The following is a 12,732-nucleotide window of genomic DNA, read 5'->3' as shown; positions in this document are numbered from 1 at the left end:
CATGTGCCTGTAGTCCCAGCTACTCGGGAGGCTAAGACATGAGGGTTGTTTGAGTTCAGGAGTTGAAGGCTGCAGCTGAGTTATGATTGCCACTGCACTACAACCTGTGTGACAAAACAAGACCTTGTCTCTAAAATAAATTTTGTAAAATGAATTTAACAAAAACAAGATCCAGCTATATGCTGCCTATAAGGAACTCACTAAAAAGATGCATATAGACTAAGTGAAGGGATGAAAAAAGATATTCCACTCAAATGTAAACTAAAAGCATGCAGGACTAGCTATACTTATATCAGACAAAATAGACTTTAAGTCAAAAAAAGAAAAGGTCATTATATAATGATAAAGGGATCAATTCAGCTAGAGGATATAACAATTGTAAATATATATGCACTCAACACTGGAGCACCCAGATATATAAAGTAAATATTACTAGAGATAAAGAGAGAGAGAGACCCCACTACAATAAGTTGGGGACTTCAGCACCTACTTTCAGCATTGGACAGATTATGGTCTAGAAAATCAACATAGAGGCATGAGACTTAAAATATGCTATAGACCAAATGAATCTAAGAGACATTTACAGACTATTTCATTCAACAGCTGCAGAATACATATCTCATCAGCACTTGGAACATTCTCCAGGATAGCCCATATGTTAGGCCACAAAATAAATCTCAACAAATATTTAAGAATCAAAATCCTATCAAGTATCTTATTAGACCACAATGGAACAAAAAGCAGTATGTTGCAGCCTCCAGAACTGTGAGAAACAAGTTTCTGTTCTTTCTAAATTAAAAAAAAAAAACACTAGAAGTAAGTAACACAAGGAACTCTGGAAACTGTACAAATACATGAAAATTAAACAACACCATCCTGAAAGATCAAGGGGACAGTGAAGAAATTAAGAAGAGGCTGAGTGAGGTGGCTCACACCTGTAATCTCAGCACTTCAGGAGGCCAAGGCGGGCAGATCACTTGAGGTCATGAGTTCAAGACCAGCCTGGCCCACATAGCAACACCCCATCTCTACTAAAAATACAAAAATTAACGGGCCAGGCATGGTGGCTCACACCTGTCATCCCAGCACTTTGGGAGGCCACGGTGGGCGGATCACCCGAGCTCAGGTGTTTGACACCAGCCTGGGCAACACACTGAAACCCCATCTCTACTAAAAATACAAAAAATTAGCTGGGTGTGGTGGTGTGTGCCTGTAGTCCTAGCTACTCGGGAGGCTGAGGCAGGAGACTCTCTTGAATCTGGGAGGCGGAGGTTGCAGTGAGCCAAGATTGCACCGCTGCACTCCAGCCTGGGCAACAGAGCAAGACTCTGGCTTAAAAAAAAAAAAAACAAAAAAAAAAACGAAAAAGATACAAAAATTAGCTGGGTGTGGTGGCGTGCGCCTGTAATCCCAGCTACTCGGGAGGCTGAGGTAGGAGAATTGCTTGAACCTGGGGGGGCAGAGCCAAAATTGTGCCACTGCACTCCAGCCTGGGCAACAGAATGAGACTCTATCTCAAAAAAAAAAAAAAAAAAAAAAAAAAAAAAAAAATAGTGCCGGGCGCGGTGGCTCACGCCTGTAATCCCAGCACTTTGGAAGGTCGAGGCAGGCGGATCACGAGTTCAGGAGTTCGAGACCAGCTGATCAACATAGAGAAACCCCATCTCTACTAAAAATACAAAATTAGCCAGGTGTGGTGGCGCATGCCTGTAATCCCAGCTACTCAGGAGGCTGAGGCAGGAGAATCACTTGAACCCAGAAGGCGGAGGCTGCAGTGAGCCAAGATTGTGCCATTGCACTCCAGCCTGGGCAACCAGAGCAAAACTCCATCTCAAAAAAACAAAAAACAAAACACACAAACCTAAACTGCCTCTGTAACACTAATGAAAGCCCACCAGGTTAGAAGCATGAGAGGGGCCTGAATTTGTAGTTAAATGATTACTGCCATTATTCCAAAGGTCACAAGATTTACAACTTCCCCCAATAACTCCTGTAAATAACATCACTATTGTGGAACCTAAGATTGGCCTTTTGAGATGTCTTTTCAGGCTTTTGCATCTCTGATAACTGGATGGCCCCAGTTAGACTCCTGTGGCCCCACCCAGAAGCAGACAGCACATGAAGACCATTTTCCACAGCCCTATGACTGCACCCCAAACCAATTAGCAGCACCCATTCCCTAGCCCCCTGCCTGCCAAACTATTCTTTAAAAATCTTAGCCTCCAAATTTTGGGGGAGGCTGATTTGAGTAATAATAAAACTCTAGTCTCCCATTTAGCTGGCTCTATGTGTATTATACTCTTTCTCTGATCTTGATAGATCAGCTGTATCTGAGCAACAGGAAAGAAGAACCCACTGAGTGGTTACAGGACAGCCAACAGGAAACTTAAACAAGAAAAATGGGAGCATGAGAGGGATAAGGGCGAGGGGGTCTACATAGGGCAGGCCACATCCTCTCCTCTTTAAAACCCATCAGGGTTTCCATTACACATAGAATAAAACCCAAAGCCCTTCCCTTGGCCTCTCCTTCTCCCTGTGTCCCACTTCTCAGACCAATTAAGCTGGCTCCTACCTCAGAACCCAGTCTCTGCTCCAGGGTTAGTTACCTCCTCTAAGGCTTTCCCTGGCCTATCAAGATGAAACAGGTTTCCATACACTGCAACAGGAAGCAGTATCATGCTCCCTCAAACTTCTCACCACTAGAGACTCCTCCTTATAGTCTTCTCTACATGGAGGTTGGTCACCTCACTGAGCTGATCTAATTCCAGAACACAGAGACCTGCTTCTTTGGCCTGCACAACCTGGTTTCAGGTAAGGGTAGCTTCTCCTCAGGTAGACTAAAATTTGAAAAGTGCTCCCAGACCTCCTAGGGCTTCCACCTGGGACTGGTGGCCAAATGGGTGAAGGAACCTGACCACTAGAAGGTGATTAAATAGGAGTATTCCCAGACAAAGAAGAGAAAAAAAGATATGTTCACCAAAGAGAAGACGGTATAAGTAACATAAGATTGATGGCCAAACTCCTCTAGAATATGGAGACTGGGGGCAGAGGGATGAGGGGGCAGAAAGTCACCTGAGGGTCTGGTCTGAAGGAAAAACAAGCAGAGATGTTACTGAAGTAAGGGGGGAAAAGACTGAAAATTAGGAGATCTGGAGAGCCTCTATTTATGTAAATTCACTTTTTCTAATGTAAACAGTAGTGAAGTCAAGTAGAGAAGTAGGGAGACCTGCACTGTGGAAAAGAGAAAAGATTGAAAAGAAGATCCAGGACGAATTCAAAGGAGGGGTGAAGACTGCAGACTGGACTGCTGAGGAGAAGAGATATTTTGCCAGAACTTGAGACTTCTCCAGGTCAGGATGAAGTAACTGTTTTCCTCTCAGAAATGTCAGAGTTTCTGCCTGTAAGACAAGGCAGTGGTTCAAATGTATCCACCAAAGTTCATATCTTAGAGGCTTGATCTCCAGTGTGATGGTGTTGAGTGATGGGAGGTGGGAGGTGCTGAGGCTCTCATGAATGGATTAATGCCATTATTTTGGAAGTGGGTTTGTTACCCGAGAAGGGTGTCCAGGTTCTTGGTGTCATAAACAAAGAATTGGACAAAATGCACAAAGAAAGCAAGGAAAGAATGAAGCAACAAAAGCAGAGATTTATTGAAAATGAAGGTACACTTCACAGGGTGGGGGTGGCTTGAGCAAGTGGTTCAAGAGCCTGGTTACTGAATTTTTTGGGGGTTAAATATCCTCTAGAGGTTTCCCATTGGTTACCTGGTGTACACCCTTGTAAATGAAGTAGTGCCCACAATCAGTCTGATTGGTTGAGGGAGGGGACCTATCAGAGGCTGAAGCAAGTTTCAAAGTTACACCCTATGCAAATCTCTGATTGATTGGGAAAAGGCTGAAGTGAAGTTACAAAGTTATACTCCTATGCAAATGAAGACTTGGCCCATGACCAGCCTGATTGGTTGTGGAAAGGGACCAATCAGAGGTACTTTCAATTTTTCATCTACCATGCAGAAAAAGGTTGGGGGTGGGGGTTGCAAAGGAAGTAGCCAAACAAACTCTGACTACAAACAGAGGTCCCAGTGGCTAGGGGGCTGGGACAAAGCTTTTGGGGGAGGGGGAGGACAGAGGACCTTGGGGCTGGGGGATCTAAGCTGGCCCCTCAATAAAGGGCCTCCTCGCCACCTCCCAGCCCACTGTCCCACCTCTGCCCTTGGCTCTGTTCCTTGCCTCCCTCCTGTCTGACCCCATCTGCCTCCTACAGGAGGAGGCCACCCACCCCCAAACACCTCCCAGTGTTCTGGGCCCAGCTCCTTCCCAGGCCTCACTGGTGCGACTCAGCTCCAGCTGGAAGAGCAGGTCCAGGAAGTCCTTGGCTAGCCCCTGCCCCAGGAAGAGCTTGAGCAGGTTCGTGGCCACGTCCTGGCGACACTCGGTGCTGGTTGCCTCCTCCATGAGTGGGATCAGCTGCCCTGGGCCCTGCAGGGAGAGGCACGGGGGATCCCGAACCTTTCCCTCTGAGGACCTCAGAGCATCCCAGGGAAAGAGACATTTTCCCAAGGGGTGGCTGGGGACGGGGCCCTGGACACTGGCCAGCTCCTCACATCCCCAGACCTCAGGTTTCTGTTCTGCAGAATGGGTTTAGAAGGACAGGCACACAGGCCTACTGCCACTGGACCCTCCCACCCTGCCCAGGCCCCCTCACCTGCATGCCCAGCTTGACCTCGTGGCACAGCAGGTGCACCAGTGGCTGGTAGTAGATGGAGGGCAGCACCGTCTTGTCCCACAGCCGCACCTCCAGCTGCAAGGAGCCCAGGTTGCCCCTGGAATGGGCAGCCTGTGACCTCTCCACCAGGGACTCAGGCCACCCTGGACCACACCGCTCCCATGGCCTCCGGTTTTTTCCCTTGGGGCCAGCCTCCCATCTCTCTGCTCATGCCCTCCATCTGGGTGCCCTGCACAGCTCTGCCTCCCAGGCTCTGCCCGGGCTATTTATTTTCTGTTTTTGGAATGCCCTTCCTGTCTCTGCACTCAAGGCACCTCTATCTGTCTTCGAGGTCTGGCTCCCTGCCACCTCCAAGCTTGGGTATGTGGAGCTGCCAGCCTTGAATCTATCAACTCCCAGATAATGGCACCATCATGGGTACACTTTACAGCAGAAGCAAATCCCCAACCCTCATAACAACCTAATAGGGAAACTGAGACCCGAGCCAGTTCAGCAACTTGCCACATTAGATTGAGCTCCCAGCTTCCCTGTTCTGATAGGGAAGTTCACAACAGAGAAGGGTGTGGACCAAGTGGGAGCCTCTAAGGCTCCCACTGCCCCTGCTCAGCACGAGCCTCATGCACAGAGCAGTGTTAAGATGGGCCCCTGGGCCTGGCGCAGTGGCTCATGCCTGTAATCCCAGCACTTTGGGAGGCCAAGGCAGGCAGATCACTTGAGGTCATGAGTTCAAGACCAGCCTGGCTGACACAGCAAAACCCCATCTCTATTAAAATATATATATAAAAATTAGCCAGGCATTGTGGCAGGTGCCTGTAATCGCAGCTACTCGGGAGACTGAGGCAGGAGAAGCGCTTCAACCGAGGAAGCAGAGGTTGCAGTGAGCCAGGATTGCACCACTGCACTCCAGCCTGACTCTGTCTCAAAAAAAAAAAAAAAAAAAGATGGCAAGATGGGCCTTGGCTGGTTCTATGGAAACACCTTGTGCTGGACACACAGCCGTCCACCCGCTCCTACCATGTTAAGGATGGGAACTGGGGGAATGGGGGTCTGGGGCCTTCCACAGAGACACAAAGCTGAACCATTGAGGGCTGTGGGCCACAGCAAACAAGCCAGAGGGCTTCCTAGACAGGCTGCCAGATTTAGCAAAACGACCCAAGACACCCAGTTAAATGTGAATATTTTATTTACTTATTAACTATTTTTTTTAGAGATGGGGTCTTGCTATGTTGCCCAGGCTGGTCTTGAACTCCTGGGCTCAAGTGATCCTCCTGCCTTGGCCTCCCAAAGTGCTGAGATTACAGGCATGCGCCACCATACCCGGCCTAAATTTGAATATTTTTAGTATAGGTATGTCTCAAATAGTGCATGGTCATTCTTCTTTTTTTTTTTTTGCTGAGATGGAGTCCTGCTCTGTCACCCAGGCTGGAGTGCAGTGGCGCGATCTCGGCTCACTGCAACCTCCACCTCCCAGGTTCAAGCAATTCTCCATCCTCGGCCTCCCAAGTAGCTGAGATTAGAGGTGCCCGCCACCACATCCGGGTAATTTTTGTATTTTTAGTACAGACGGGATTTCACCATGTTGGCCAGGCTGGTCTTGAACTCCTGATCTCATGATCCACCCGCCTCGGCCACCCAAAGTGCTGAGATTACAGGCATGAGCCACCGCACCCGGCTGTTTTCTTGAGATGGAGTTTCGCTCTTGTCACCGAGGCTGGAGTGCAGTGGTGGGATCTCGGCTCACTGCAACCTCCGTCTCCTGGGTTCAAGCAATTATCCTGCTTCAGCCTCCCAAGTAGCTTGGATTACAGGTGCCCACCACCATTTTTTGTACTTTTAGTAGAGACGGTGTTTCACCATGTTGGCCAGGCTGGTGTCGAACTCTTGACCTCAAGTGATCCACCCGCCTCAAACTCCCAAAGTGTTGGGATTACAGGTGTGAGTCACCACGCCCAGCGGTTATTCTTATACTAAAAAAGTATTCACAGCCGGGCACAGGTCAGGAGTTCAACATCAAGCCTGGCCATCACGGTGAAACCCCATCTCTACTAAAACTACAAAAAATTAGCCAGGTGAGGTGGTCCTAGCTACCTGCAACGTTGAGGTGGGAGGATTGCTTGCACCCAGGAGGTGGAGGCTACAGTGAGCTATGATCACCACTGCACTGGTGGTACAGGTGCATGCCTGTAATCCCAGCTACTCGGGAGGCTGAGGCATGAGAATTGCTTGAACCTGGGATGCGGAGGTTGCAGTGAGCCAAGACCGTGCCACTGCACTCCATCCAGCCTAGGTGACAGAGTGAGATTCTGCTCAAAAAAAAAAGAAAAAAAAAATTATTCACTGTTTATCTGAAATTAAGTTTTAACTGGGTGTTTTTTTTTTTTTTTGAGACAGAGTCTAGCTTCGTCACCCAGGCTAGAGTGCAATGGCGCAATCTTGGCTCACTACAACCTCTGCCTCCGGGGTTCAAGCAATTCTGCCTGCCTCAGCCTCCCGAGTAGCTGGGATTACAGGTGCCCGCCATCTGGCCAGGCTGGTCTCAAACTCCTGACCTCAGGTGATCCGCCCACCTCGACCTCCCAAAGTGCTGGGATTACAGGCGTGAGCCACCGCACCTGGCCTAATTTTTATTTCTTTGTAGAGAAGGAGTCTCACTTTCTTGCCCAGGCTGGTCTCAAACTCCTTGCCCCAAGTGATCCTCCCACCTTGGCCTCCAAAGAGCTGGGATTACAGGCATGAGCCACCGCTCCTGGCCAATGGTGTCCTATCTTATCTCACAACCCTATTCCTGGAGAATCTGGCATAGGGAGTTGGAGCTATGGCTCAGGGACACTGACCTTGGAGACTTGAACCCTGGTCTGAGGTCTGCAGGGAAATTTTCAAAGGGAAAATGTCTGAGTACTTGTTTCAGAAACTTCCAGAGGCAGAAAGCAGGAGGCCTGTACAACCTGTGAGCTAAGAAGACAGACCTGGCCGGGTGCGGTGGCCCATGCCTGTAATCCTAGCACTTTGGCAGGCTGAGGCGGGTGGATCACTTGAGGTCAGGTGTTCGAGACCAACTTGGCCAACATGGTGAAACCCTGTCTCTACTAAAAATACAAAAATTAGCCAAGCATGGTGGCACACAGTTGTAATCCCAGCTAATCAGGAGGTTGAGGCAGGAGAATCACTGGAACCCAGGAGGTGGAGGTTGCAGTGAGCCAAGATTGTGCCGCTGCACTCCAGCCTGGGTGACAGAGCAAGACTCCATCTCAAAAAAAAAAAAAAAAAAAAAAAAAAGACAGAAGACAGAGCTGAGCTGAATGCAGAACTGTAGGGAAAAATAAAGGGGAGGGGCCGGGCGCGGTGGCTCATGCCTGTAATCCCAGTACTTGGGGAGGCTGAGGCGGGTGGATCACAAGGTCAGGAGATCGAGACCATCCTGGCTAACATGGTGAAACCCTGTCTCTACTAAAAATGCAAAAAATTAGCCAAGCGCAGTGGCGGGTGCCTGTAGTCCCAGCTACTTGGGAGGCTGAGGCAGGAGAATGGCGTGAACCCGGGAGGCGGAGCCTGCAGTGAGTTGAGATCACGCCATTGCACTCCAGCCTGGGGACAGAGTGAGACTCCATCTCAAAATAAATAAATAAATAAATAAATAATAAATAAAGGGGAGGTGGAGCCCAGCCAGGATGAGAAGGATGCTGGCTAGGTGGGCAGGGGCTGAGGGGACCCTGGAGCTGTGTCTCCTGACCTCTCACCCCTGAGCAGCCCCCCTGCCCTGCCCTGCCTGCCTGTAGCCAATTCCCAAATGTCAGCCCCCACCCCACCCCTTGAGGCCGGCTGCCCAGCTCCATGCACTTACTCGTCATGCCGCCGGCTCTTGGACTGGTCGGGCTGCAGCCGGAACCAGCCCTCCTCCTGCTGCGCCACCCGCAGTCTCTGGACATCGATCACCACCTGGGGACATAGTGGCAGTTTTCCTGGAGCTGGGAGACTTAGGTCTCCTCCTTGCCAACTACTGTTCTTAGTAGGGAGGAGCCCCTTCCAAGGGTCCCTGAGTGCCAGTGGTGGTGGGGGGAAGTTGCTGGTTCTGGCAGACGGTGGAGGTGGGGGGGGTAGTCCCAGGCTTCCTGAGTGTCCCTCTTTGGGGAAGCCGGAGGGAGGTCCCTGAGGATGGGATGGCTGCAATGGAGCCAGGTGCTGGGGGACAGCAGGTGCAGCCTGCCGGGGGGGGGGGGGGGGGGGGGGGCGGGGCGGTGGTGCTCACTTTGCCCAGGAAGTCGTTTCAGCTGACAAGGTTCCAGGCCTCCACGCACAGCGCCTCCATGGCCCCCTCCTGCAGCTCAAATTCAAACGTCTCATTCCAGCGTGGGTAGCATGACTTCTTCACGATCTGCCCAGAGGAGGGTGGGAGGGGGTTAGGCTGATGCCACTGGACTCCCCAGGCTGGGCAAAAGGCAGAGCTGCCCTAGACACCTTCCCTGGGTTCCCCACAGCCTCCTCGCCTTGGAGGTTCTGCCACAGCAGAGGTTAAAATGTCCTGTCCAAGCTCCCACCCATTTCTCAGATGGGGAGAACTGAGGCCCAGGGTGGGGAAAAGATGTATCCGAGGCCACACAGCAAAACAGTACTGACTATGAGGATGTGGTGAACAGGGAATACCTCTACACTGCTGGTGGGAATGTGAACTAGTACAACCACTATGGAAAACAGCGGAGATTCCTTAACTAACTAAAAGTAGAACTACCATTTGATTCAGCAATCCCACTACTGGGTATCTACCCAGAGGAGAAGTCATTATACAAAAAAGATACTTGCACACATATGTTTTTGTTTTGTTTGTTTTGTTTTGTTTTTGAAACAGTCTTGCTCTGTCGCCCAGGCTGGAGTGCAGCGGCACGATCTCAGCTCACTGCAACCTCCGCCTTCTGGGTTCAAGTGATTCTCCTGCCTCAGCCTCCCAAGTAGCTGGGATTTCAGGGGCCTGCCACTACGCCCGGCTAATTTTTGTATTTTTAGTAGAGACGGGGTTTCACCATGTTGGCCAGGCTGGTCTCAAACTCCTGGCCTCAAGCAATCTGCCAGCCTTGGCCTCCCACAGTGCTGGGATTACAGGTGTGAGCCACTGCGCCTGGCCAAGATACTTGCAGACGCATGTTTATAGCAGCACAATTCGCAATTGCAAAAATGTGAAACCAGCCCAAATGTCCATCAATCAACAAGTGGATAAAGAAACTGTGGTATATATATACGATGGAATACTACTCAGCCATAAAAAGGAATGAATTAATGGCATTCACAGCAACCTGGATTGGATTGGAGACTATTATTCTAAGTGTAGTAACTCAGGAATGGAAAACCAAACATCGTTATGTTCTCACTCATATGTGGGAGCTAAGCTATGAGGACGCAAAGGCATAAGAATGACACAGTGGACTTTGGGGACTTGTGGGGGAAGGGTGGGAAGGGGGTGAGGGATAAAAGACTACAAATTGGGTGCAGTGTATACTGCTCGGGTGATGGGTGAACCAAAATCTCATAAATCACCACTAAGAACTTATGTAACCAAACACCACCTGTTCCCCAATAACCTATGGAAATAAAATATTAAAAAACAAAGCAAAACAAACAAAAAACACAGGGCTGGGCGTGGTGGCTCATGCCTGTAATCCCAGCACTTTGGGAAGCCGAGGCGGGAGGATCACTTGAGGCCAGGAGTTCGAGACCAGCCTGGCCAACATGGTGAAACCCCCTCTCTACTAAAAATACAAGAAATTAGCCTGGTGTGGTGGTGTGTGCCTGTAATCCTAGCTACTCGTGCGGCTGAGGCAGGAGAATCTCTCGAACTGGGAAGGCAGAGCCTGCAGTGAGCTGAGATCCAGCCACTGCACTCCAGCCTGGGTGACAGGGTGGGACTTGGCCTCAGAAAAAAAAAAACACCACAAAACACAAAACAAAAACAGTAGCGACTATACTGAGACAGCAGACCTTGGTGTCTTCGTGCCCAGGACTGGGCCCTCGACTCTGGACGTTTCCTGGGGGTGGGGAAGGCAGCATGGGTGTTCCCAAATAAACCCCACTCCGGCTGTCTCAATCCCCTCCTTACCCCCGAGCATGGCCGGGAGTGAGCAAAGTTGGCCCCAGAGGTCCTGGGACCTATTATGTCCCCTCGGAGAGGTCGCCCCTTTCCCTGGGCCTCCTCTGTAAGACTGTGGCCCCCAATCTGTCCCACCAGGGGACGGTGAGCAGGTGGTGAGGTGAGCAACGGGGGCGTGGCTGGCACGTCCCCCGAGCCCCCTGCCCCTTCCCTGCCCTCTGGCCTCCTCACCGAGGTCTCTCTCCTGTGTCCGGCCCTTGTAGCGCACTCAGACGAAGGGGTCAGATGCGCCATTGCGGTCCTTTGGGGCCAGATCCCTGGTGGGGGTGGAGGAAGATTGGATCATTGACTTGTCCCTGAGCCCCCCCCTCCCCCACTTGTCACCACCATTATGTAACCACAGCGGGCCAAAAGGCCTGGGCACATTCCGTCCCTGGCAAGCTGACTGTGGACAGTGCGCCTCTGCCCTTTCTGGGCCCTGCTCCCATAGCCATCTCCCCAGGATCGCCCATGTGGCCAAGAACCCCCCAAGGTAGAGGCCATGGGTCCTTCCTACCAGGCAGCTGCAGGCCAGTGGCTGCACCTTGCTCTGGGGGTGGCAGGGGGGTGGTGTGAGTGCTGCCAGGGAACCGCCGGGGCAATGTTCCCGGCCCTCCATTCCCAGGGCTGCCCTGAGCCTCGGTTTCCACATCAGGAAAATGGAAAAGTGAATCGCTACTGGGCTCAGGTTTAGGGAGAGAGTGTGCTTCTGGAAGGTCTGCCCCAGTAATGTCGCTCTACTTGGTGGAGGAGTGAGGTGCAGCCCTGATGGGCGGCCCTGCCCTTTCTCCATAGATGGGTCTTTACACAGCCCTAGTCTAGTCACGGTACCCCAGCTTTTTTTTTTTTTTTGAGACGGAGTCTCGCTCTGTCGCCCAGGCTGGAGTGTAATGGTGCAATCTTAGCTCACTGCAACCTCCGCCTCCCGGGTTCAAGTAATTCTCCTGCCTCAGCCTCCTGAGTAGCTGGGATTACAGGTGCCTGCCACCACGCCCAGCTAATTTTCGTATTTTTAGTAGAGACGGGGTTTCACCAGGTTGGCCAGGCTGCCCTCGAACTCCTGACCTCAGGTGATCCGCCTGCCTTGGCCTCCCAAAGTGCTGGGATTACAGGCGTGAGCCACCGCGCCTGGCCCTTTTATTTTCTTTTTTTTTTTAAACAGGGTCTTGCTCTGTTGCTCAGGCTGGAGTACAGTGATGCAATCATAGCTCACTGCAGCCTCCACCTCCTGGGCTCAAGCAATCCTCCCACGTCAGCCTCCCAAGTAGTTGGCACTATAGGTGTGCCCCACCACACCTGGCTAATTTTTAAATTTTTTTTGTAGAGACAGGATCTTGCTGTTGCCCAGGCTGGTCTCGAAATCCGGGCCTCAAGAGATCCTCCCACCTCTGCTTCCCAAAGCACTGGGATTACTGGAGTGAGCCACTGCACCCTGCCAGTATCCCCTACTTAGAACTCTTTGTGGAAGAACACCAAAGCCCACTCATCTTCGATATTTTAAGCCTCTCATACCTGCCTTTCTTCCCCCTCAAGACTGTCTAATAAAACCCCAACACTGAGGCTGGGTGCAGCGGCTCATTCCTATAATCCCAGCACTTTGGGAAGGAGGCTGAGGCAGGAGAATTGCTTGAACCTGGGGAGGCAGAGGTTGCAGTGAGCCAAGAAAACGCCACTGCACTCCAGCCTGGGCGACAGAGCCAGACTGCCTCAAAAAAAAAAAAAAACACCAAAAAAAAAAAAAAACAGCCCGGGTGCAGTGGCTCACGCCTGTAATCCCAGTACTTTGGGAGGCCGAGGCAGGCAGATCACCTGAGGTCAGGAGTTTGAGACCAGCCTAGCCAACATAGTGAAGTCCCGTCTCTACTAAAAATACAAAAAATTAGCTGGGCGTG

At 50.9% G+C, this 12,732-nt stretch overlaps 1 protein-coding gene across 2 annotated transcripts in view; it reads left to right on the top strand.

Annotated features, from left to right (window-relative positions):
- Positions 1–4,211, top strand: part of UBE2D4 (ubiquitin conjugating enzyme E2 D4) — a 35,009-nt gene extending 30,798 nt beyond the window's left edge. For both annotated transcript variants that reach the window (XM_055347669.2, XM_019030985.4), the window contains one exon: positions 3,197–4,211. In XM_055347669.2, the coding sequence (XP_055203644.1) occupies positions 3,197–3,212 (16 nt within the window). In that variant the 3' untranslated portion in view covers positions 3,213–4,211. The remainder of the gene's footprint in view (positions 1–3,196) is intronic.
- Positions 4,212–12,732: the final 8,521 nt, after the last annotated feature.

This window comes from Gorilla gorilla, chromosome 6 (assembly GCF_029281585.2).
Source record: "Gorilla gorilla gorilla isolate KB3781 chromosome 6, NHGRI_mGorGor1-v2.1_pri, whole genome shotgun sequence".
In the NCBI taxonomy this organism is placed as follows: domain Eukaryota; kingdom Metazoa; phylum Chordata; class Mammalia; order Primates; family Hominidae; genus Gorilla; species Gorilla gorilla.
Note: the sequence above shows the minus strand (reverse complement) of the source record. Positions and strands in the feature narration are given on the sequence as shown.